The sequence below is a fragment of the Pseudoliparis swirei genome, chromosome 5 (genome assembly GCF_029220125.1).
Source record: "Pseudoliparis swirei isolate HS2019 ecotype Mariana Trench chromosome 5, NWPU_hadal_v1, whole genome shotgun sequence".
NCBI lineage: Eukaryota > Metazoa > Chordata > Actinopteri > Perciformes > Liparidae > Pseudoliparis > Pseudoliparis swirei.
In genome coordinates, this window is record NC_079392.1 from 4,675,403 (window position 1) to 4,702,420 (window position 27,018).

The window sequence follows — 27,018 nt, forward strand, 5'->3', positions numbered from 1 at the left end:
TCCCTCCGCGAGAAAGCTGAGCTTCTACCCGAAGAGTCCAACTCTGTACTCATGGTGACGGTGCGGTGCTACACCACCTCTGAAAAAAAGCTCTCCTGGAGTCATCGCTGAAGTTCTTTTTGCAGCTGGACTGGAGGAGCTCTGGTTTTTATTCGCCCTCGTTATGCGTAAAAAGGCGCACCGCCGCTCGTCGTGACGCAGCGTCGCCGTCTTTGGATGTACAACTTTTTCCCGTGAAAAAATATTTACAAACGACAACTTGTTCCCAATGAGGATTATAAATACCATGAGGATTCTGTGGGTGTTTGTATTTTGCTTCCTTGACGTATCAGGTAAGGGGGAACTCGTATTTTAAGGGTTTATTTGGGTATCGCTCTTTAGGAGCAAACACATCAAATTGTCCGTTATTTTCGTTTTGTGTATGAAGTTAAAACAATTCCCCTCTTGAGTCTACACGAAGTGCTTGTTGATTCATTTGATAAATACTTATTCATAGTCATAAACTCCCTCAGAGAGTTTAGAGTGTGCATGTCTGAACCCTTTGGGAAAACAGGAGCTCATCCATGTTTCCTGTCATTGTTCTGAGGATCTGGGCTTAAATACCAGAGAGAAGGAATGATGGACACACACTTCTTCTTCTTCTTCTTCTTCTTCTTCTTCGTTTCTGATACTTCTTCTTTTTCTGATATTTCTTCTTTTTTTTTTCTTCTTCTGGTTCTTCTTCTTCTTCTGATTCTTCTTCTTCCTGTTCTTCTCCTTCTTGTTCTTCTTCTTGTTTTTGTTCTCCTTCTCCATCTTTTCTTGTTCTTTTTTGTTCTTGTTCTTCACCTTCTTGTTCTGCTTCTGCTTGTTCTTGTTCTCCTTCTTCTCTTTCTTCTCCTCATTCTTCTTCTTCTTCCCATTCTTCTTCTTCTTTCAAAATCTCAGATGTGTGTGTGTAACATGTTGCAAGTCAAAAAGTCTCTTTCATAATGAATAAACTATGAGATTCATACTGACTCTTACGGCACTGTAATGTTTTTGGCATTTTTTTGCGTAAACTGTGTCAGGTGTATTTAAATGAATTTCTGAAAGTCAAACTTTTTACTTTAATCTTTCAAACCACACTATGTATCATCATACTCTCGTTTCTATTGAAACCTACAGCAGATATTTTAATAACATTACTGTCATTAACTTACAAGGTTTTCATATATGTATATGAACGTGAAAAAAAGTCTCATAATCAATTCAAGCTTCTTATGTCTACTAATATACTATTACTAACATATTCTAAATGATTCATTATGTCCAAAAAATGTGTCCTAGTATTTTAAATCATTTAAATGTCTCTTCTAAAAGTGGAAATATAAGACATTGTGTATTTATGGCGGCCATCTTGGATTTTTGCATATTTAACCTTTTTCCGCAACAGTAATTTCTCAGGACTTTTAGTATGTTATTCAGGACACTATGCAACAATAAATTCTGTTGCATTTATTTTCCATTTGTAATGTTAAAATTGGCCAGATTGCCTGAAGTATAACTTTCCTCATGTTTCAAACACGATGCAGATGCTGTGATCGACTTGACGATGATATCCACGGCGGAGGTCACCAACGTCAACCACTTCTCCATCTCTTGTATCAATGGAGAGCGCAACCCCGACCAGGTGGAGCTGGACATCAAGAAAGACAATAAGATCCTCATCTTCCCCAAGAAACCACATTTCAAAGTACACAAGCCCCGGAACAGGGAGGCGGTGGCCAGAGACTTCCGAGATCTGGGTCACATCGGCATCTTCTACTGCGAATCCACCCAGGAGGTTCCCCCGCTGGAGACGGCCACGATGATCAATAACTTTGGCAGAGGTGGGTTCAGGCACTCGTAAGAAGAAAATAAGAGAGACTGCAGAAAAATGAAGGTGCCATCTGAAACCGAAAATAGTTCTTCAGAGTGATGCCATAGAAGAACCATTTTTGGTTCCACAAAGAACCTTTTAAACCAGGGTTCTTGAAAGAACCATTTTCTTAAATAGTTCTTCAAAGAACCTTTAAAGGTGTCTCAAATGAAAATTTAAGAACCTATAACGACATCTCAAAGAACCTTCTAAAAATGGTTCTTTAAGGCACCGTTTCTGGTTCTACAAAGAACCTTTCAAACCAGGGTTATTTAAAGAACCATGTCCTTAAAGAGTTATCTTTAAAGAACCTATAATGGCATATCAAAGAACCTTCAAAAATGGTTCTTTAAGTAACCATGTTTGGTTCCACAAATAACATTTCCAACCATGGTTCTTTAAAGAACCATTTCTTTAAATAGTTCTTCAAAGAACCTATAAAGGTGTCTCAAAGAACCGCAAACATTTTTTTCTTAAAGACATCATATTTGGTTCCACAAAGAACCTTTCAAACCAGGGTTCTTTAAAGAACCATTTCCATAAAGAGTTATCTTTCAAGAACCTATAAAGGTGTCTCAAATAACCTTCAAAAAATGGTTCTTTAAGAAACCATGTTTGGTTCCACAAAGAACCTTTCAAACCAGGGTTCTTTGAAGAACTATTTAAGGAAATGGTTATTTAAAGAACCCATAAAGGTGTCTCAAAGAACCTTAACCAAATTGTTCTTAAAGGCAAAATTCCTGCTTCCACAAAGAACCTTTCAAACCAGGGTTCTTTAAAGAACCATTTCCTTAAATAGTTCTTCAAAGAACCTCTAAAGGTGTCTTAAACGAAACAATGGTTCTTCAGTAGGTGATGGTTCTTCGTAGAACCACAAAGCCTTTTAAAGAACCATTTAAAAAATATATTTTTCCGTGTGCATGAGTTTTTAACCGACCAAAACTACAACTGGATTATTCGTCCTCTACGGTTTTCTTACGTCGGCGTTGGATCATAACTTTGTGTTTTCTGGGTTCCCTTCCAGCTAATTTTGTCCCGACACACTTGACACTGACTGCCAACAAAGGGGAGACGGTTCACCTCAGCATGCAGCTGCTCAGCTCCCAGAAGAGAGACGTGACCTGGAAGTACAACGGTAAGTCCATCCTGCTCGACAACAAGACGTTTACTCTCCTTCTAACTTTTGCACACAAAAAAAAGAATGAAAATTGACTTTAAAAATCACGCCCTGGATGTTTTATTTTCTGTGTGTAGGAAACTACTATTATATGACTCACTGGAACGACATGGTCAACCGCACGGCCGTGCTCTCGGTGGAGAACGCAGATTTCGCCAATCAAGGCATCTACAGCGCCAGCTACGTGGGAGACATCCCCATCCAGGGCGCCTGGATGAGGCTCATTGTCAGAGGTTTGTAAAACATCTAAATCTAAATCTTGGAATTAAAAAACAAACACACACACACAACAATGGCCACCCATCAGGGTCAGATTGTGTATTCCATTTACTAAGAGACCATCGTACAGTTTCTCAGCCTCACTGTTACAACATACATGTAACAGACGTAACCATCACACAAGGAACGCTAGTTTAGGTCACGTGATGTACCTCCAACCCCGAGAACAAAACTCCTCAAATCTACAGTTATTGTTCGTGCAATTATTTCTTGGAATTTACTACCTCATCATATATCTCATACAGGTAATATTTTGTCACAAAAAAAACAACAATTGAAGGCATCAACCACTTGATATTTACTCCTTGACATTTTCCCGCCCTTTTGTAGCCATCTGATCTTTTTTTGTTTAAATTACTGATGTACTGCAAAATATATACATCCTAGTCCACTTTATTAATCTATTTATTGTTCTGTTTGTACTGTTTTTTAACTGTTTGTTTTTACGTCGTGTTTTTGCATGTTTATGTGTATTACATGTCGTCCTTTCTGTGGACCCCAGGAAGATTAGCCGCTAAGGCATTAGCTAACGGGGGCTCCGGTTAATAAACTAAGAAATAAACACGTCACGAAAATCGCACTTGTAACATAAAATTAAAAAGGAAGATTATGGTGCGGGGAAAGAAGCTTATAGATGGACTTTATATTATCCAGAAATGTCAATCAGAGCAGAAAACAGTGAAAACATCAAAAGAAACCTTTGTGTTACACGTCTCATCGTGAGTTCATTCATTTAAACCTGAGAAGAAGACTCACGCTCACTGCGCTCAGCCACAAAATAGTCACATAACAACCGGCGTGACCACAAATTCTTGTTTTTATACGAGATACCTCGTTTTCAGTCTGCTAAGCTAAGCTAACAACAGACACATGCGAATGGTATCAAACTCTTAGGAAGAAGGCAAATAAACACATTTTACACTAATTTACAACGGCATTAAGTTGTTTTTGAGCCTCACAAATTCAAGCTTGAAAATAAAATGCATTTTATTGAGACAGTTCAGTTACAATTCAGTTCATTTTGTACAGCCCAATGTCACAAAGTCCGAATTAGCCTCAGAGGGCTTTACAATCTGTACACATACGGCATCCCTGACCTTTGACCTCACATCGGATCAGGAGAAAACTCCCCAAAAGAAAAACTTTCATAGGAATAAAAAGTGAAGAAACCTTTCAGCAGAGCAACAGAGGAGGATCCCTCTCCAGGGTGGACAGAAGAATAGATGTCATGTGACCAGAATGAAGCGTTACAGAGTTACATAAACGCCACAGCATGTGTTAGTTTCATTTCCTGTAGCTCCGGGTTGTAAAGAGACAGCAGCACCATCTCCACCCTCCACCTGCTCTCCCCTCTCAGCGCTCTCTCCAACAGATGCAGTGGATCTGTTTTTTCAGCTTATATTACTGCATGGTTCAACCTCTTTACTATTTCACGAGACTTGTATAGTCAATAAAACATATACAGGACTGTCTCAGAAAATTAGAATATTGTGATAAAGTTCTTTATTTTCTGTAATGCAATTAAAAAAACAAAAATGTCATGCATTCTGGATTCATTACAAATCAACTGAAATATTGCAAGCCTTTTATTCTTTTAATATTGCTGATTATGGCTTACAGCTTAAGAAAACTCTAAAATCCTATCTCATAAAATTTGAATATTTCCTCAGACCAAGTAAAAAAAAAAGATTTATAACAGCAAAACAAAATCAAACATTTGAAAATGTGTTTCCAGGTGTTTCGAGTTAATTAGACGATTCAAGTGATTTGTTTAATACCCTACTAGTATACTTTTTCATGATATTCTAATATTTAGAGATAGGATATTTGAGTTTTCTTAAGCTGTAAACCATAATCAGCAATATTAAAAGAATAAAAGGCTTGCAATATTTCAGTTGATTTGTAATGAATCCAGAATGCATGACATTTTTGTTTTTTTAATTGCATTACAGAAAATAAAGAACTTTATCACAATATTCTAATTTTCTGAGACAGTCCTGTATATAGGCGACATCTGTATAGTCTGTACAACATACGACATTCTATGTCCCAGGAAGGTCTCGCATTAGAACAGGAAAAAAAAGAAGAAGCCTGAGGAAGAACGACAAAACAACTTTGTAAAATACAATGCAAATACATTACAAATCAAAAAGTGATATGGTCTTTTTTTATGTTATTAAATACAGTGCATGTCTGCATTGTCTACGATTATCAACTGCTGCACTCAGAAAATCATGCAGGGTTGTTGTGTATTTTGTTGTTGTTGTGTATTTTATTCAGTCAATCATTGCAATACACTGCAAAAATAATTCCGATGTGTCTGGACTGCTGGTCTAGGCACAGATGGCAAATAAAAAACCTTAAACCTTAAACCAATAATATTCTTTATATATAATATACAAAACAGAAAGACTGAAAAGGTATAGGTACAGTAGAAGCAAAAAATGCTTATATATTCCTATCCTAAATTATTATAATCAAATAAATCTCAAAATTAATATAAAATAAAGAAACAATTTTAAAAATATGTATATCATTTTCTATTTTCTTTATTATTTTTTGCTTTATTTTTCTTTATAGAAAAATAATTAAAAATATATATATATATAATTTTTATTTTTTATTTTTCTTTATTTTTTATTAATTTTCTGATTTATTTGATTATTATAATTTAGGATACGAATATATAAGCATTATTTGTATATATATATCCACATACATCTTCCATATACATATGTTGTAATCACACTTATAACCCTCAAAAATTGTTTTATAAATAATCCTTTTGAAAACCAAGAATGAGTTGACCATTCTGACATCCATTTTAACATTGTTCCAAAATTAGACTCCTACAATAAAAATACATCTTCTTTTAATCCCTTTTTTAGCTTTTTGTTCAATAGACTGAAAGCTGAAAACTTGAATTGTGCGAGCAGGCAAAAAAACATGTACTCACATATATTCACATATGCTTTTTTTAAAGGAAGGAACACTTGTTTTCTCCGTAGATTGTCCCGGTAAGAAGTGGGGACCTAACTGCGACAAGGACTGTCCGGAGTGTCTCAACGGCGGAGTGTGTCACGATGTGGACGGAGACTGTATCTGTCCTCCGGGATTCATGGGGACGCGCTGTGAGACAGGTCTGTGGTGCTCTCAATGCGGCACGATACTGTACGTGTGTGTGTGTGTGTGTGTGTGTGTGTGTGTGTGTGTGTGTGTGTGTGTATGGGAGAGAGACAGATGGGTATAACATAACATTTGTTTTTACTGCATTTACATAATCATTTTTTTATTTTATTTTATTTTGAATTATTATTATGAATATGAATGTCAGCATGCTTAGGGTTAGTGAAAATATAACCCTAATTACCATGTTTAATGCTTACCATGTTTAGCAATCAAATTATATTCAGTTTATTTTGTATAGCTCAATATCACAAATTACGAATTTTCCTCGGCGGGCTTTAAAATCTTTACACATACGACATCCCTGACCTTTGACCTCACATCGGATCAGGAAAAACTCCCAAAGAAATATATATATATTTTTTTATTTAAATGTCACTGTGTTTTAACTTATAAAAGCATAAGCCAAAGGTAATTATCTAACAATAATATAAAACATAACGCTAAACAAAACAACCCATTGTCTTGGATTTGATTTATTACCCTATGGTATCAAACACATGTGCGCTAGGTTAAACTAATCCGGCTATATTGATCCAAATTGTATCAATTTTTAAAATTGCATTTTAATGGCAGACATAAGATCAACATCACATCGATACAGCATTGCGGTAAGACCTGTGGCTAAACATCATTATTTTTCTCATAACAATGCAATCAAATACAACCATATAAATCAAATATTTGGGTTCCAGACGAGGACACCGGCGGACTAAAGTTCCTCTGTTCTCCGTGGTGTTTTGGCTCGATACAGTACAACTCAAGGAATTTAGATAAACACACTTGTTAATTTGTGTTTCTCTGACGGTTCGCAGCCTGCAGAGAAGGAATGTTTGGCCGTAACTGCCAGGAGTCGTGTGGCTCGGAGCTGAAATGCAAGGGCCTTCAGTTCTGCCTGCCGGACCCTTACGGCTGCTCCTGCGCCAGCGGCTGGTTTGGGAGCCGCTGTGAGAAAGGTGAGCGTCGCTTCATCAGCTTTGTGTTTTGAATTAAAGTAATATGCACGGGCACAGACATTTTGGGGGGAAGGTAAAAAAAACAAAAAAAAGGGCACCCATCGCCAAAAATGTTTTCTGACAGAGTTGAAACACAAGCAGCATGACACTAATCATGCGGTCCTCGACCTCCGTCTCCTCTGGGCAGGATTAGACAGCTAGTTTACATTTTCCTTATGAATAAATATGAATTATTACATGGCAACGGCAGTACAAGCGTTCTGATTGGCTAATGGGTAGTCATGTAAAAATTGTTTTAAATAAGCCCCGTCAGATTTCAAAACACATTTGGAGGGAATTTGCTGACAGAGAAAGTCATTTTTATTCTTCAATACTGATAAATGAAGAAAAAATGTGTCTCCAGAAAAAGGGGCAGTTTTCTCATCCAGGGCTAAAGGGGAGGTGCTTGAGCACCACTCGGGGTCTATGTGTGCGCGTGCCTGAATATGCACATGGTTTGATAACATGTTTTTACCCTTGTGTGTGTCTATTTTCAGACTGCGATAACGACATGTACGGACCGGACTGCAGGCTGAGCTGTAAATGCCAGAACGGAGGCGTTTGCAACCGCTTCAGTGGCTGCCAGTGTCCCACAGGGTGGAGGGGGCAGAACTGTGAGAAGTCTGGTGGGTGTCCTCACATCATATGTATATCCTTCTCATTTGTTTTATTGTGTTTTTTATTGCATCATCTTTTACAGTGTACTTTAATCTTTCAACTGTTGAAAAGTTTTGGTCTGTTATTGCCAAATTGTTTTAATTTACTACTGAACTGCACAACCCTGTGACACTTTGTCTGAGATAAGTGCAAAAAATAAATAAACCCTACTTACTTACTTATTTACATACTTACTTACTTACACTCATACTTACATACTTACTTTCATACTTACTTACTTTCATACTTACTTTCATACTTACTTAAATACTTACTTACTTTCATACTTACTTACTTTCATACTTACATACTTACTTACTTACTTTCATACTTTCTTACATACTTATTTTTTACTTACATACTTACTGGCTTACTTACTTTAATTACTTGTGACAGAACCCCAATGAAACCCTGTCCGGTGAAATGGTTTAATTAAATTACTTGTAATCCTCGAGTCTACAACCATTTGTTTCCCCTATATTTTTAAGTTTTGACAATTTAAATGCTCTAACTAGGTGCCGGCATTTTTCTTCTTGTGGGAAATATGAAGTAGATGCATTTTAAATACACTTCTGCTTTTGCTAAATAAAAAGTCAAACAAATTCTTCTGTCACTTTCCACATTGTCTTTTATTCAATCTCTTTTTCCATACCTCTCTCTCTCTCTCTCTCTCTCTCTCTCTCTCCATGTTCAGACCGGGCCCCACAGATCTTGGATCTGGATAGTAATCTGGAGTGGAATCTGAACTCCAGCCCCAAGATCTTGTGTTCGGCCACCGGCAACCCGCTGCCCAGCCACAACAGCATTGAGCTGCGGAAGTTGGACAGCACCGTCCTCAAGGTCGGAAGACCGACCCCAAAATATCTCAGATTAGATTAGAAAACTTTATTAATTCCCAGTGGGGAAACTCATTTAACACAAAACATTCATACGGACAACAATAGACGCAACAGACAAGAAACACACTGCAAGGAACACACACAACCAGAATATGACTCATAAAACATGACCCTCAGAAAGATGCTAAATCAAAATAAAATAAAAAGTTGTGAATTAAAAAAGAGAACTGCTGCTTTCGGATAGCTTTAACATGCAGCAAATGCACAGCTTGTATAAAGTTTAGGTATAAATCAAAGGTAGTAAGGTAGAGATTCAATACAAGGCCTCACAGGGACAGGGTGCTCTCGTATCGCGGTTTCCAAAATGGCTGCTTATTATATCGGCCATTTTTTTCAATAATATTTCACCAAAAAAGTCAGCAACCTTTTAATTTTTGTTACAAATGAATTAAAAAAACGTGCTGAAAAAAAATCCAACATTTTGGATTTTTTTTTAGTAAATAACATCCAGGGTTGTAGCGAGATCTCTAGTTGCTGATAAGGCAGATTTTTTTGAATACTTTATGAAGAGCTATTGGCTACCTGATTCCCTGTCTTCATGCTCAGCTAAGGTACTAGCATACTTACCTAGTGCTGTGGCTTCAGATAAAGAATAAAGTTAAATTGTACTGTGCCTTTAAGTTTTGGGCTGACGATTACAAGGTTGAGTCAAGTTCAGAGGAAGTCAACAACACAATGGCCCGATCAGATAAGGCAATATCACTTTACAGCGCGGCCGTTACCACGTGTCGCCGAGAAGTGAATTGAACTAATTTCTTCGTTATTCCTTTTCCGTGCTTTGAAACAGTTTCTATGATAATAGAAACAATCTGATAAAGAAATGTACCGGATTTCACACAGGAACAAAGAAAGTTCTAGAGAGTTAGGAAGTTCTTACACACAGAAAAATAATGGTTCTTAAATGGTTCTTTCAAAGGCTTTGTGGTTCTACGAGGAACCATCACCTACTGAAGAACCATTCTTTTGTTTGAGGAACCTTTATAGGTTATTTGAAGAACTATTTCAGGAAATGGTTCTTTAAAGAACCCTGGTTTGAAAGGTTCTTTGTGGAACCGGAAATTGTATCTTAAAAAACTAATTTTTAAGGTTCTTTGAGACACTTTTTTTAGGTTATTTGAAGAACTATTTCAGGAAATGGTTCTTTAAAGAACCCTGGTTTGAAAGGTTCTTTGTGGAACCAGAAATGGTGCCTTAAAGGACAATTTTCTGAAGGTTCTTTGAGACACCTTTATAGGTTCTCTGAAGAACTATTTTAGGAAATGTTTTTTCTATGGCATCACTCTGAAGAACCATTTTCGGTTCCAGATAGCACCTTAATAATTCTTCATGTAGCAGCAGCAATAATACACCCCCCCCCCCCCTTGGTTTTCCCCCTTGCGTTGCATTGTATTGAATGTTTTGTGTTTTTTTAACTCTCAGGCTTCTCGGACTGTCATGGACTCAAATAAGAGCACGGCCCTGTTTGAAATCCCTCGTCTCACTGCTCAACAAGGGGGGCTGTGGGAGTGCCGGGTGTCCACTAATGGAGGCCAGGACTCGCGCAAGTTCAACCTCACCATTAAAGGTCTGGAGAAATAAAAGGAATAAGTGAAGATATGACAGATATACAAAATCTACATTTTAAACTAGTTTTCTGTGTCTGCTCAGAGCCCCCGGTTCCCACTACTGCTCCCAAACTGCTGGAGAAAATGAGCAAGCAGCTGCTGGTGATGCCCGTGGATTCCCACAGAGGAGACGGCCCCATCGTCTCCACCAGGCTCCTCTACAAGCCCGTGGAGAACGGAGACTCCTGGTCCTCCATCATAGGTGGGATATCATTCAAAAGTAATATTACGGAAAAATCGGGGGGAAAAAGCTGGCGGAGACAAATTAAAATAAATAAAATGCATTCATAAGAAACACCCTTATCATGTTTACGATACACTGCAGGTTTACAGTTTTATACTGTTTTTTTCTTTCTCAAAAACGTATCATATAACATATAAGTAATATTACGTACAGTATATCTAAAAAAGTTGGCCAGGACAAACCAAAATAAATAAAATGCATTCATAAGAAACACCATTATAATATCTACGATACACTGCATGTTTACAGTTTTATACTATTTTTTTTCTCTTAACATCTTTTACAACATATAAGTAATATTACGTAAATCGATACATAATGTTATGTTAACAGCGTTTCCTACGTCCACTTTCCTTCAGTGTATAGTGACAAGGAGCTGATCACGCTGATGAACCTGGAGCCCTCCACACGCTACCGCGTCCGCGTCCAGCTGAGTCGCTCTGGGGAAGGCGGAGAGGGGGCCCCGGGGCCGGAGGCCATCATGGAGACCGATTGTCCAGGTGAGACTCCACTGATAACTGGGACCCCACACACACACACACACACACACACACACACACACACACACACACACACACACACACACACACACACACACACACACACACACACACACACACACACACACACACACACACACACACACACACTGAACATTCATATTCTTTATCGGGAAATCTTGCTTGGGAACAAATATGCATATATATGTATATCTATTTGTATATTTATGTAAACAGGAAATATATATACATACATATATACATATTAATATATATATGTACATATATATATGTACATGTATATATATATAAACAGAAGATATATACTGTATATACATATATACATATATATATATATATATATATATATATATTAGTGCTGTGAAAAATAACGCGTTAACTCAGTTAATCCAATTACAGGTTTAACTAGTTTTTTTTTTACGCATTTAACGCATGCGCAGAATGAGCTTCCAATCCGTCTGTTGTTGGTCGTTGGGACGAAAAAAAAGTCACTTGCAAAATGAGCTTCCAATCCACCACTTCAATCTGAACTCTGTCCGCTCTCATGCAGACGGTCTGTTCATCGGTAATGATCCTTCCGCAGGTTCACCTACGGAAACCTTGTTACGACTTTTACTTCCTGTAGATCAGGGTCTCAACACGTCGATCGCGACCTGCCAGTCGATCGCGGCGTAGTGTCGGTAGATCGCATGACATTAAAAAGATTGGCTCGCCCCCTGACATGTTCTCTATAGCACGTCTTTGTTCTTTTATTAAACTAAACGTCTGTTGTTGATCGTATCTCCACAGCAGCATGTCATCTCTGTCTCTACGCGTTGCGTTAACACTTATCGATCTCCGTCTGGCGCGCCACAGAGCTCCGTGCGCGCGCATCGGGACCGAGCAAAAAAAAAGTCACTTGTCAATCTGTCCACCTTTAGATTGTATCATGGTGGAGTTAATGGTTGACAAACAAGAGAAAAATGCTCTGTTTAACCCTCCTGTTACCTTTACATTTACGAACATATTTTACCCTCGGGGTCAATTTGACCCCAGCAATTAAAACCTCCAGAAAATTATTAGAATTAATATTGTTTCCCAAGTTTAAGTGTGAGGTACTTTATGTTTGTTTGTTGACTACCTAAATAGCCCTTTAAATAAATAAAAAAGTTGATATTTCTGATATGTTTGACACAGTGAAAAACAGCCTGGGGTCAAATTGACCCCAAAGAACACCGACATTAAACATTGAATGGGGTCAAATGGACCCGAAAGGTAACAGGAGGGTTAAACATTCTGTTTAGGATGAAGATGTATTAATGTTCCATATGGAAGAAAACTGCTAAATAACTGCTGAGTTGCACCACCATTGTATAGAAGAATGTATAAATGTATATATCCGTCTTTTGTCATAAATCTCTATGTTCTCACAAAATATACCGAGAATATCGGTAATATGTGATTAATCATGATTAATCCACAAAAACCTGTGATTAACCCGATTAAAAATGTTTAATCGTTTCACAGCCCTAATATATATATATGTATACATATATATTTATATATACATATATACAGGACTGTCTCAGAAAATTAGAATATTGTGATAAAGTTCTTTATTTTCTGTAATGCAATTAAAAAAACAAAAATGTCATGCATTCTGGATTCATTACAAATCAACTGAAATATTGCAAGCCTTTTATTCTTTTAATATTGCTGATTATGGCTTACAGCTTAAGAAAACTCTAAAATCCTATCTCATAAAATTTTAATATTTCCTCAGACCAAGTAAAAAAAAAGATTTATAACAGCTGAGTGTTTGTCAAGGCTCAGGAAACCCTTGCAGGTGTTTCGAGTTAATTAGACAATTCAAGTGATTTGTTTAATACCCTACTAGTATACTTTTTCATGATATTCTAATATTTAGAGATAGGATATTTGAGTTTTCTTAAGCTGTAAGCCATAATCAGCAATAAATCAGAATAAAAGGCTTGCAATATTTCAGTTGATTTGTAATGAATCCAGAATGCATGACATTTTTGTTTTTTTAATTGCATTACAGAAAATAAAGAACTTCATCACAATATTCTAATTTTCTGAGACAGTCCTGTATACATGTATGTATATATATATCCTGTGTTCTCTGTCGCTGCAGAGCCCACAGTTCAACCTGAGATTGACATCAGCTCGGTGGAAGGCCGCAATGCCACCGTGCGCTGGCGGCTGCCCGCCAACAACGGCGTTAACGCCGGCACGGCCAGTGGCTTTTTAGTGCGTCTCTTCGGGCCTCCGCCCGCGAGTGAGAAGCTGCTGGAGGAGACCACCCTGCTCACTGTGCTCTCCACAAAGTTCCACAACATGAAGTACCAGCAGGACTACGCGGTGGTGGTGCGCCTCATCAACTGTGGCAGCCAGGGGCCGCCCTCCAAGCCCTACCTGTTCCGCATCAACAGCCAGGGTAACTAGAGACTCTAGCTGTTAGAATGTTGCAGGATATTAAATGCGGTTGATAAAATGCATTTACAGGGTTGACAGGGTTTTATGGCCAAACGAGAGATCTCGAAAAATATTTACATTTTAAATGATTTTCTTTTTTAAAAGGTTCATCTGGTTGTAGATGTTTTTTGACTGAGGTACACACAGAAAAATGAAGACGCCTTCTGGACCAGAAAATGGTTCTTCAGAGTGATGCCATAGAAGAACTATTTTTAGTTCCACAAACCTTTCAAACCAGGGTTCTTTAAAGAATCATTTCCTTAAATAGTTCTAGAAATAACCTATCAAGGTCTCTCAAAGAACCTTCAGAAAATGGTTCTTTAAGGCACCATTTCTGGTTCCACAAAGAACCTTTTCAAACCAGGGTTCTTTAAAGAACCATTTCCTTAAATAGTTCTTCAAAGAACCTATAAAGTTGTCTCAAAGAACCCTCAAAAATGGTTCTGTAAGGCACCATTTCTGGTTCCGCAAAGAACCTTTCAAACCAGGGTTCTTTAAAGAACCATTTCCTTAAATAGTTCTTCAAAGAACCTATAAAGATGTCTCAAAGAACCCTCAAAAATGGTTCTGTAAGGCACCATTTCTGGTTCCGCAAAGAACCTTTCAAACTAGGGTTCTTTAAAGAACCATTTCCTTAAATAGTTCTTCAAATAACCTATAATGGTGTCTCAAAGAACCTTCAAAAAAAATGTCTTTAAGGCACCATTTCAGGTTCCACAAAGAACCTTTCAAACCAGGGTTCTTTAAAGAACCATTTCCTTAAATAGTTATTCAAATAACCTATAATGGTGTCTAAAAGAACCTTCAAAAAAGTGTTCTTTAAAATACTATTTCCTTAAATAGTTCTTCAAAGAACCTAAAAAAGTATCTCAAAGAACCGTACAAATTAGTTTTTTAAGATACAATTTCTGGTTCCACAAAAGAATGGTTCTCCAGTCAGTGATGGTTCTTCCCTAACTGTGATAATCTCTGCCCCTCTCAGGTCCGTCATCCCCACGCAACATCCAGGCCCTGCCCTTGTCCACGTCGGCCATCCAGGTGAGATGGCAGCCCCCCGAAGACCCCAACGGAGGCATCGTCAAATACATCATCGAGTATCAGCCGGTGGGCCGAGGGACGCCGCACCCTTGGGTGGACACGGACGACGGAAACAAGACCGCCAAAGACGTGACGGCGCTCAACGGCAGCACGCTCTACCAGTTCAGAGTCAGGGCGTTCTCCAAAGTGCCGGGAGAGTGGAGCAAGATTGTTCAGGCGATGACCCAAGGGGACGGTGAGGAGGAGGACGTTATTGTTACATCACATGACATCACATGTCGTTTAGCTAACGCTTTTATCCAAAGCGACTTGCAAAAAATGAATTTAACCACGAGTACAAACTCAGAACATCAAGAATCAAGAAAGTAGCATTTCTTCAAGAAAGTCAAACTCTTTTTGGAGGTGGTATTTTTCATCATTCCTGTTTGCAAAATCAATAAAAAATATTTTAAATAAAAGTGTAAATAAATACTGAAATAAATCAGAAAATAAATACATGAATGTATAGATAGCTAAATAAAAGTTGACAGTCAAAGAAGACAAAGAAAAAATAAGAAAAAAATAAGAAAAAAGAAAGCCAAACTTTAAGAATACCATAAGTCGATCAACTTTCTATCCACTGTTACTGAAACTCACATGTTGATAATGTTTAATTCATTTAAACTCCTATGACAGCCTTTCTAATTACATTTGGTAAATAATAACATTAAATATTGGTGACGTTAGACCAGCAAAGTTTGCGTAAAAATATAGATTTTTTTAAAAGTTGAATTACTGCATTAAGAGAATTAATTAAATTAAATTAAATGTATATTATACAGCCCAATATCACAACAATAATTTCAACCCAGTGTCAATTTACTTTATCTTACTTGCTTTTTCTTTCATATTTCTTATCTATGGACCATTTCAAATCAATTCAGTTCATTTTATATTGCCCAACATCACAAATTACATCACGAATTTGCCTCTGAGGGCTTTGCAACCTGTACACGGACCACATCCCTGACCTTTGACCTCACATCTGATCTGGAAAAAAATCCCAAGAAAAAGAATTTAAAAAAATTCACGCCGAAAAAAAGGGAAGAAACCTTCAGGAGAGCAAATGGATAATCCAGTGTACTGACATAAATAACTTTTTTATAGCTTTATTTCCCCCAAATTAATCAATCTAAAAGTAGCTCCCAGTGGAACATGTCTGCACTCCTGGCTAATGGGCTTTTTTCCCAGGTGGCACTGAAGGGGACCACCCACACAGGGAAAGAGTTCTAGAATAAAAACCACATAGACAGTATATTTATCTTTTCTGTCTGAAAACCATCTCCACCCCCCCCCCCCCCCCTATTTGTTTTTTTTCTCCATCTTCCATCTTGTCCCTCTCGATCCCTTTAAAATAATTTTTTTTAAAAAGGCCTTAAGAGTTTGCCCCCGACCACCCAGGGTGTGGCCGGGAGGCCCGCCGGGGACAACTACCAGCTGCTGGTGGCCGTGGTGGGCTCGGTAACCGTCACCTGCGTCACCATCCTGCTGGCGCTGTTGGCTCTCTTCTTCATCCGCAAGACGATGCTCAGCCGCCGGCGCACCTTCACCTACCAGTCTGGATCCGTAAGGAGACACATTGTGTATTCACAAAGAACTTTAACATTGTATTTATCGCAGAGCTTGATACTGTTTATACCCTCGCAGGGTGAGGAGACCATCCTGCAGTTCAACTCGGGAACTCTGACCCTGACACGGAGGCCCAAACCGACACCGGAGCCCCTGACCTATCCCATCCTGGAGTGGGAGGACATCAAGTTTGAAGACGTCATTGGAGAGGGCAACTTCGGCCAGGTGTTACATCAGAACCAGAACCGTATATTGACATTTTTGTTCTTACATACTAGGAATTTGTCAAAATCAACGCAATGCGAAAATTAAGAATATAAATATCGGATAAAGTGCACAGACAGGCCGGTCTCAGAACTTTAACCAGTGTAAATATGTCAGTTTAAAGTGACAGGTGTATTTAAAGTGAAGAGTTACAAGGACATTGTGCTGGGGATGACTGAATCAGTCAGTGGGGGGGGGACCCGGACTCTGTGCGTTAAGCTCTAAATATACTTTCTAAATATTTTTTTTAATCCTTCATTCACTCAGTGAAACATTGACTCTAACGACAGTCTCTCAAACCAGGTCATCAAAGCCATGATCAAGAAGGACGGCAACAAAATGAGCGCAGCCATCAAGATGCTGAAAGGTCACTTTTTGGCACACACACATCGAGATATTGCACATGCATCACACACTTTTATCTGATGACGCTCTGCGTGATGATCTTCTTGCAGAGTTTGCCTCAGAGAATGACCACCGGGACTTTGCAGGCGAGCTGGAGGTTCTGTGTAAACTGGGCCAGCATCCGAACATCATCAACCTGATCGGAGCCTGTGAGAACAGAGGTGGGTGAGCAGCACCTAGTGGCCTTTACTGGTATTGATGAGCTTTCTAATTCGTGACTTTTGAAGTAATATGGATGGTTATGATGACGACGATGACTAGGCCGTTAAGGAAGATTGTGATATGAAGACTGTATGTCACCTTAACATGCTTATCTGGTGTCTAGACCCTATACATTATGTAAAATATATATACTTATTCCTTTTTTTCATTTGGTGAACACCTTTCACATTTTATTGGCAAGAGTATAATATATGATATATATATAAATATGTATAAATATATTTATTTATATTTAAATATATTTATATATTTATTTATATTTATATGTATATATTATTTATGTGTGTTGTATATTTATATTCATATATATTTATATATATATTTATATTTATATACAGTATATATATATATGTGTGTGTTCTATATGGAGTATCAGAAGTATGTAATGTGCTAATAATTATAATATAACCTTATTATTCGTCAGCCAATTTAAGGTCCACTAACAAGCTTTCATTCAACCATAACACATGTTCTCTTTATCTGTGGGTGAAGTTTGTTCAATCGTCATGGAGATGAACCATTGTGATTGACATGTGAGCTCAGTTTTACGACTTTATTCATAGCACTTTAAGCTACGTCTTGCCTGACGTGTATATTAGTTACATATTGGATTATGTATTACTCAACTTATTTGGACACTTTCCAAAATAGACTCGATGTATTTGCCAATACATGGTTATTTCAAGAGCAGTATTGACTGATTAATGCTGATGTACTATACGTCGGCCAAATCCTACTTCTATCCATCCTGATTGGACTAATTGTAGCCCTGTGTGTCGTCCTACAAAGAAACTGGTTTACTTCTTCTTAAGATCCAAACAGATACTCGTATCTGATCATCTGTCATCAGTTATCTGCACCGGAATGTCTCCCAGCTAAAGAATCCTTTCCTGCCAGAGGCCCTTCAGTGCAGAATCCCTCTGCATCTGCATCCCATCACGTGTGTTTGAGACGTCCACGCTGTGCCATGTACAACATGTGTATATTTGTATAAGGTTTCCTTGGCCCCAGTTCTTACCGCGGAGTATCCGTTTCCCGTAGTTACAGACCACATGGAATAATGTAATTTATTTTGTTTGATCAAGGCATTGATAACATACGGGGGAGGATGATTTACAGAACCAAGTCGGCCGTGAAAGATAATCATTCTAATTCAGTCTCTCGACTGGTTTCTCTTTCACTCGGCTCTCGACTCGACAGACGATGTTTACGTCTGTTGTTTAACTCGAGTTCCCCTCCATTATTCAGTGATGAGAGTGGAGCCGGAAATGGTTCTTCAGAGTGATTCCATAGAAGAACCATTTCTGGTTCCACAAAGAACCTTTCAAACCAGGGTTCTTTAAAGAACTATTTAATTAAAGAGTTCTTCAAAGAACCTATAAAGGTGTCTCAATGAACCTTCAAAAAATAGTTCTTTAAAGGCACCATTTCTGGTTCCATAAAGAACCTTTCAAACCAGGGTTATTTAAAGAACCATTTGATGCAAGAGTTCTTCAAAGAACCTATAAAGGTGTCTCAATGAACATTCAAAAAATAGTTCTTTAAGGCACCATTTCTGGTTCCACAAAGAACCTCTCAAACCAGGGTTCTTTAAAGAACAATTTCATGCAAGAGTTCTTCAAAGAACTTATAAAGGTGTACCAAAGAACCTTCAAAAAGGGTTCTTTAAGGCACCATTTCTGGTTTCACATAGAACCTTTGAAACCAGGATTCTTTAAAGAACTATTTAATTAAAGAGTTCTTCAAAGAACCTATAAAGGTGTCTCAATGAACATTAAAAAAATAGTTCTTTAAGGCACCATTTCTGGTTCCACAAAGAACCTTTCAAACCAGTGTTCTTTAAAGAATCATTTCCTTAGATAGTTCTTCAAATAACCTACAAAGGTGTCTCAAACTAAAGAATGATTCCTCAGTAGGTGATGGTTCTTCGTATAGAACCGCAAAGACTTTTAAAGAACCATTTACGAACCGTTATTGTTCTGTGTGTAGTCAAGAGTTTGTTGGGGCGCTGAGCTTGTAGATGATATATTGATGAGCAGCTTTAACTGTATCACTCACCATGAGAGTGTGTTGTGATGTCATTACATTACGACTCATATCGAGGGACACCTAGGGGACATTTCTGAAGTGTCCTTTGGGTTCTTTACAGGATACGCTCCTCTTGCTAATGGTTCTCTGTCTCCGTGTTCCTCCAGGTTACCTGTACATAGCTATCGAATACGCCCCCTACGGCAACCTTCTGGACTTTCTGAGGAAGAGTCGAGTGTTGGAGACCGATCCTGCCTTTGCCAAGGAGCATGGCACTGCTTCCACCCTCACGTCCCAGCAGCTGCTGCAGTTCGCCGTCGACGTGGCAACCGGGATGCACTATTTAAGTGACAAACAGGTGCACAGGGTGGATGATGTCTGGAGCTGCATGTTCATTCAATTTTTTTCATTCCATTTTTTTCATTCCATTTTTCTTGAATTTTTTTTCTTTCCTTTGGTTTTTTATGTCTCTAATAAAAGGCTTCCCCCCCCCTCCTCTCTTACTAGTTCATCCACAGGGATCTGGCAGCCAGGAATGTTCTCGTAGGAGACAGCCTCGTGGCGAAGATAGCAGACTTTGGCCTGTCCCGTGGCGAGGAAGTTTACGTTAAGAAGACAATGGTGATTGGAGGAGACGTAGACAAGAAAACAACCAGCCGCCAGCAGAGGGCGCTAGTTGTTTCAGTCATTTTGTGATCAATATATTCCCATTTAAGTGGATTCATGCTATTGGCGTCAGCTAAGAAGACTAATATCTTGCATGGATTTTTTATTATTATTGTGTGTTGGCTATAGAGTTGATCTGAAACAGAATTCAGTGTGTTTTTGTTGTTGTTGTTGTTTTTAAACCTTTGTTTAACCAGGTGTGTCCGATTGAGATTAAAAATCTCTTTTTCGAGGGTCATCTGGACAAGGCAGGCAGCGACTTAAAAAACACAAAGTTACAAACAAAAAAACTAAGAACAAGAGTTAAAAGAAAATAAAAGTTAAGAGACTGTGACTTTAGCATTTAAGTACTATTTAGTAAGTGTATTAAGAATATTTTTTGTGCTAAATTGGAACAACTTGTACTTTACTTAGTACAATTTAAGTATATGACTGGAAGTTCACTTAAATAATATTTTTATTGTATTTTAAATATATCCTAAATATATTAACATTGTGATTATACTATAATCACATTATACATCTAATAATATTGTGCTAATAATATACCAAAATTATGCTTTTAGTATATTATATAGTATACTTTTGGTATATTATTAACACATAATAAATATATTAATATTGTAATTATAGTTTACCAACAATTATACTTTTGGCTTATTCCAAATACTAAGAAAGCCCACGTTGTTATACGATGCTATACAGGACTGTCTCAGAAAATTAGAATATTGTGATGAAGTTCTTTATTTTCTGTAATGCAATTAAAAAAACAAAAATGTCATGCATTCTGGATTCATTACAAATCAACTGAAATATTGCAAGCCTTTTATTCTGATTTATTGCTGATTATGGCTTACAGCTTAAGAAAACTCAAATATCCTATCTCTAAATATTAGAATATCATGAAAAAGTATACTAGTAGGGTATTAAACAAATCACTTGAATTGTCTAATTAACTCGAAACACCTGCAAGGGTTTCCTGAGCCTTGACAAACACTCAGCTGTTATAAATCTTTTTTTTTACTTGGTCTGAGGAAATATTTAAATTTTATGAGATAGGATTTTAGAGTTTTCTTAAGCTGTAAGCCATAATCAGCAATATTAAAAAAAATAAAAGGCTTGCAATATTTCAGTTGATTTGTAATGAATCCAGAATGCATGACATTTTTGTTTTTTTAATTGCATTACAGAAAATAAAGAACTTTATCACAATATTCTAATTTTCTGAGACAGTCCTGTATATAACAGATATCAGATTTAAGCATGTTTTAGTTCTTTACGTATTCCTGTTTCATGTGTTTATGTTTTATTATTCGTAGTCAGACTCTTCACATGAGTTGATGTCGATATGCCGACACAGCAGAAATGTTTTTAATTGATCGTCTTGTTCTCCAGGGGCGGCTGCCCGTACGCTGGATGGCCATCGAGTCCCTGAACTACAGCGTGTACACGACCAAGAGCGACGTGTGAGTGTACAGCGGCGACGCATCACTTCAAACATCATTTAGGATTTATTTTTTTCATTTTATTTTTTCCTTTAGCTCAGCTGACGTCTAACACATTTTTTTAGTTTAGTCTTATATAATATCGATATTGGGATTTTTCTGTGAGTAGATCAAGAACCAATAATCACTAGAATTTGAACCTTTTACCGAACGTCACCTGTTCTTATTTCAGTCGGGCCAAACCAAAGAAATAAATAAATTCCTTTGCACACTTCATTTTATTAAACCTTTTTTAGCCATTGAGATCCCGTTGAGATTAAAACATCTCTTTTTCGAGGGTGACCTGGAAAATACAGGCAGCAACAAAAACTGAATTGAATTGAACATAAGAAACACACAGTTACACACAAAGAAACACAGAAGAAGACGAGTTAAAAGAAACTAAAAGTTAAGAGACAGTGACTTTAACTGTTGCCCTCACCCCAACAGGTGTGTGTGTGTCACACTGTGGCTTTAACCACAGACTGAGTGAACATATAGTTGGAGTGACATGGCTGATACCAGTTGTGTTCGTGTTGCATAACTGATAAGCACAAGCAGGAAGCCTCGGGTACACCTTACACACGGAAACATGGAGGTGCCATCTGGAACCGAAAATGGTTCTTCAGAGTGATGCCATAGAAGAACCATTTCTGGTTCCTCAAAGAACTTTTCAAACCAGGGTTCTTTAAAGAACCGTTTCTTTAAATAAATATGTTTTCAAAGAACCTATAAAGGTGTTTCAAAGAACCTGAAAAAAAAAGTTCTTTAAGGCACCATTTCTGGTTCCACAAAGAACATTTCAAACCAGGGTTCTTTAAAGAACCATTTCCTTAAAGAGTTCTTCAAAGAACCCATAAAGGTGTCACAAAGAACCTTCAGAACATGTTTTTTTAAGGCACCATTTCTGGTTCCACAAATAACCTTTTAAACTAGGGTTCTTTAAAGAACCATTCCCTTAAAGAGTTATTCAAAGAACCCATAAAGGTGTCTCAAAGAACCTTCAAAAAATTGTTCTTTAAGGCACCATTTCTGGTTCCACAAAGAATCTTTCAAACCAGGGTTCTTTAACCCTTGTGTTGCCTTCAGGTCATTTTGACCCGATTCAATATTTAACCCTCCTGTCGCCTTCGGGTCAATTTGACCCGATTCAATGTTTAATGTCGGTGTTCTTTCGGGAGTCAACAAACAAACATAAAGTACCTCACACTTAAACTTGGAAAACAATATTAATTCTAATAATTTTCTGGAGATTTTAATAGCTGGGGTCATATTGACCTCAAGGGTAAAATATGTTAGTAAATATAAAGGTAACAGGAGGGTTAAACATTGAATCGGGTCATATTGACCCGAAGGCGACAGGAGGGTGAAACATTGAATCAGGTCAAATTGACCCGAAGGCAACACAAGGGTTAAGGAACCATTTCCTTAAATAGTTATTCAAAGTACCTATAAATATGCCTCAAAAGAAAAAGAGTGGTTCTTCAGGAGAAGAGGTTCTTCATAGAACCACAAAGCCTTTTAAAGAACCATTTAAGAACCATTATTTTTCTGTGTGTAGCAGACGGACTGAGTCTGTTTTTATACACGGCGGAGAACAACCACGAAGAGTTTAGGACAGCTAACGGAAGAAGTGTGAACTCTGCCGGAGGGTCAAAGCGAGTTGTGAGCATCAGGAAGAGAAACAAAGGGAGAGAGACGGGGAGAGAGTGAGAAGAGAGAGAGAAACAAAGGGAGAGAGATGGGGAGAGAGTGAGAAGAGAGAGAGAAACAAAGGGAGAGAGATGGGGAGAGAGTGAGAAGAGAGAGAGAAACGAAGGGAGAGAGACGGGGAGAGAGTGAGAAGAGAGAGAGAAACAAAGGGAGAGAGACGGGGAGAGAGTGAGAAGAGAGAGAGAAACAAAGGGAGAGAGACGGGGAGAGAGTGAGAAGAGAGAGAGAAACAAAGTGAGAGAGACGGGGAGAGAGTGAGAAGAGAGAGAGAAACATAGGGAGAGAGACGGGGAACGAATTTATATGTTGTCTAAATTTGTGTTAGCTGTTTTGCACTTTATTACTTTATTATTATTATTATTACTACAATCACTTCCTGTTGGAAAAGAGAAAAACATACTTTTGATCTTCTGTATCTTTGCACAAATGGAAGAAGTGACAATAAAGAGGACTTTGCCTTTTTGACATATGATCAATAAAGGAAGTCCTAGATCCATATTTGTTGGTGCTATTCTTGTCCCACGTTTACTTTACGAACATCTCCATGTCTTTGCATTTCCTCTCCCAGGTGGTCTTTCGGTGTTCTCCTCTGGGAAATTGTGAGCTTAGGTAAGCGGGCATGCAGCTTGTGGTGGCAACAAGATAGTAAAACTCCTCGCCATTGTTAAAAAAGAAAACATTGTCTATCTTTTCCGTGTCAGGTGGCACACCATACTGTGGGATGACGTGCGCCGAGCTTTATGAAAAGCTGCCCCAAGGCTTCAGGATGGAGAAACCCAAAAACTGTGATGACGAGATGTGAGTACTTGAGCTAATAATGAGCATACGTTGTCTTTCTGTCCTCTGGTCGACTCTATTGATCAACGTCTGTTCCCCGTCCAGCTATGAGCTGATGAAACAGTGCTGGAGGGATCGGCCCTACGAGAGACCCCCCTTCTCCCAGGTCTCCGTCCAGCTCAACCGGATGCAGGAGGCCAGGAAGGTGAGGATGCATTCAAAACCGTCGGGAGAAAGGAAAGACGAGGACAAAATGTGCTGTTGTATACTTAGGAGGAGTTGTGTGGAGGGATAGCTTCTCTATTCCTAAAGCCACACGGACATTCGTAGAGTTGTACAATGCCTTTTTCGGGCATACTATACATGGATTAAGTAAGTAAGTAATAAGTAAGTAAATAATAAGTAAGTAAGTAATAAGTCAGTAAGTCTTTGACTTTTTCAGAGAACTCTTTATTACTTGAAGTAAGTATGTATGTAATAAGTTAGTAAGTAAGTAAGTAATAAGTTAGTAAGTATGTAAGTAAGTAAGTATGTAATAAGTTTGTAAGTAAGTAACTAAGTAATAAGTTAGTAAGTAAGTAATAACTAAGTAAGTAAGTAATAAGTAAGTAAGTAATAAGTTAGGAAGTAAATAATAAGTTTGTAAGTAAGTAAGTAATAAGTTAGTAAGTAAGAAATAAGTTAGTAAGTAAGTAATAAGTTAGTAAGTAAGTAATAACTAAGTAAAGTAAGTAATAAGTTAGTAAGTAAGTAAGTATGTAATAAGTAATAAGTTAGTAAGTAAATAATAAGTTAGTAAGTAAGTAAGTTATAAATTAGTAAGTAAGTAAGTAATAAGTTAGTAAGTAAATAAGTAAGTAAAGTGTATTTATTTTTTGCACTTATCACAGACAAAGTGTCACAAAGTGCAGTTCAGGAGTCAATTAAAATAATTTGGCACTAACAGGCCAAAACATTTCAACAGTAAAAAGAGCAAAGTACAATACACAGTTAAAAATGGTGCAATAAAATAAACACAATCAAAGAAATAAAAAAAATAAACCAAAAAAGAAGATAAAAAGCAGGCCATGGAATATGTCATTTAACCAAATGCCAGTGTAAACAGGAATGTTTTGAGATATAGTTTGAATTGATTACATTTCTTATGACATTTTTCTTAAGGCATACTAAACTATCAGTTGTTTATGGCATTTTTATGATAGAAGAAGAATATTTACGGCAAAAAACACAAATATATCAGATATTTAGAACATCTGGTCTGTGCAAAATGACATGAATATGTAATGAGGCTCCGGCATGATGATGTTTTTTAAAACTCTTGAATCACAACAGCTTCTGTACATCTTCCAGGCTTACGTGAACATGGCTCTCTTTGAGAACTTCACCTACGCCGGGATCGACGCCACGGCCGAGGAGGCCTGACCACCAGCCCCCCCAGACCCGAGCGTTCCACGTAGCCTCCATAGGAACAGGTCCCGAGGACGGTCGCCACGTTACTGCCACCACCCCCCCGCCGCCGCCGCTCGACGCCACGACAGGAGGACCAGGCGCTCTGCCAAAGCCGCCCGGCTATAGACGGAGGACTGTGAAAGGACACTGTGTGTGGCGGTATCGGAGGCGTTAGGAGATGAGGAAGTCTCGACGGATCGATGAGATTCCTACCGACCTTTTTGGGACCCCAATGACTCCAAAAGCAGTCCCAGAAAAAAAAGGCACATCATTGTTACCTCTTGGTGTTTCCAAAGTTACAATGCTGGACCCTTTTCTCTGACTGTTTTAGGGGACGCAGCATAAATAAGGAGCTATGTGACTTGCTAAAAACACCACAGGGTCTGTGGGGATGTCGACGCAGGACTTTATCTTACCTCCATTGGTCTGAATGGAGAAGGAATTTCTTCTTTTTTGAAGATGAAATTCAAAAAGGAGACAGTGTGAATCACACATATTCAAGATCTCAGACTGCTAGAAAAAGGAGGGAAGGATCATACATTGTATAGCACTTAAAGCAGCCTCATTCATGCCAATCGGTGTATTTTACAGTTTGCCTATCACTGCCATGTGAATGTAACTACTACTGTATATATTTTGTATCAAAGCCTCCTAATTGAATGTAGTCAACGATATAAAATGACATAAATGCAACACGGCAGATGCTCTATGTGTGACAAGTTGTTTGGAAAATGTTACCAACACAGAGCAGATACATAGCTAGTCTGCTAGCTACCAACATGGTAGTTTATCTTTAACACTATGCAAGCTAACGCAACGTATGGTAATGTATCTTTTATATGAGAATGTATTTTTTCTTCATTTACTGGTTCCTTGAATAAAGGTTTTGTGTGGTGACTGGACTCATCACCACATCGGTAGCTGTTCTATTAGCACCAAAGTCATGAACAGCAGTTTCTGCGATGCTAAGGATTTTGACGTTAGCAAAGATTATTGAGTTTTTGTTGTTGTTGTTGTTGTTGGCCTGCTTAAAAGTGAGCAATGATGGGGAAACCACAGGTCAGGATGCTGGGGGGGGGGGCCAAAGTCTCCTTTCAGAGTTCAGGAACACTGATACCGCTGCTGCTGGGAGCTGATCTGTCACTGGGTTTCCTTCACGAACAAACCGCAGGCGCTAAACTGTCTGTCAGACGTGGTCTCAGCGGGCCGGCTTCCTGTGGACTCCCACACAAAGACACACCGGCTATACGACGACACAACCGTGCGATAAGGGGACACAACTCACATTATTTCTATCCCTTGTTTGAAAAAGGGCTAAAAGAGGATTTTGAATATCAAGCGCTGGCTCGATGGGCGCTATTTCCATTAGCTCGGGACGTTGTTCCTCACTCCCTGATTTGGTCACGTAGATACGAACAAGTAAACACATCTGGCTATTTAAATGTATT

The 27,018-nt window shown here is 38.2% G+C and overlaps 1 protein-coding gene across 1 annotated transcript; it reads left to right on the forward strand.

Annotated features, from left to right (window-relative positions):
* tie1 (tyrosine kinase with immunoglobulin-like and EGF-like domains 1) lies at window positions 1-26,467 on the forward strand. Its single transcript, XM_056413852.1, has 24 exons — window positions 1-332; window positions 1,554-1,850; window positions 2,904-3,014; window positions 3,134-3,289; window positions 6,344-6,475; window positions 7,337-7,477; window positions 8,014-8,142; window positions 8,868-9,013; window positions 10,492-10,636; window positions 10,720-10,878; window positions 11,280-11,420; window positions 13,576-13,878; window positions 14,899-15,189; window positions 16,366-16,559; window positions 16,641-16,787; window positions 17,130-17,193; window positions 17,282-17,392; window positions 19,649-19,839; window positions 19,989-20,102; window positions 21,543-21,613; window positions 23,913-23,953; window positions 24,046-24,142; window positions 24,227-24,326; window positions 25,472-26,467. The coding sequence occupies exons 1-24, from the start codon at window positions 269-271 to the stop codon at window positions 25,541-25,543; spliced, it is 3,417 nt and encodes a 1,138-aa protein (XP_056269827.1). The 5' UTR covers window positions 1-268; the 3' UTR covers window positions 25,544-26,467.
* The last annotated feature ends 551 nt before the right edge of the window (window positions 26,468-27,018 follow it).

Coding starts and splice junctions, on each gene's coding strand:
- tie1 (XM_056413852.1), top strand. CDS start 269: ATGAGGATTATAAATACCATGAGGATTCTGTGGGTGTTTGTATTTTGC. Junction 7,478..8,013: donor TGGGAGCCGCTGTGAGAAAG/GTGAGCGTCGCT, acceptor GTCTATTTTCAG/ACTGCGATAACGACATGTAC. Junction 17,194..17,281: donor AGCCATCAAGATGCTGAAAG/GTCACTTTTTGG, acceptor ATCTTCTTGCAG/AGTTTGCCTCAGAGAATGAC.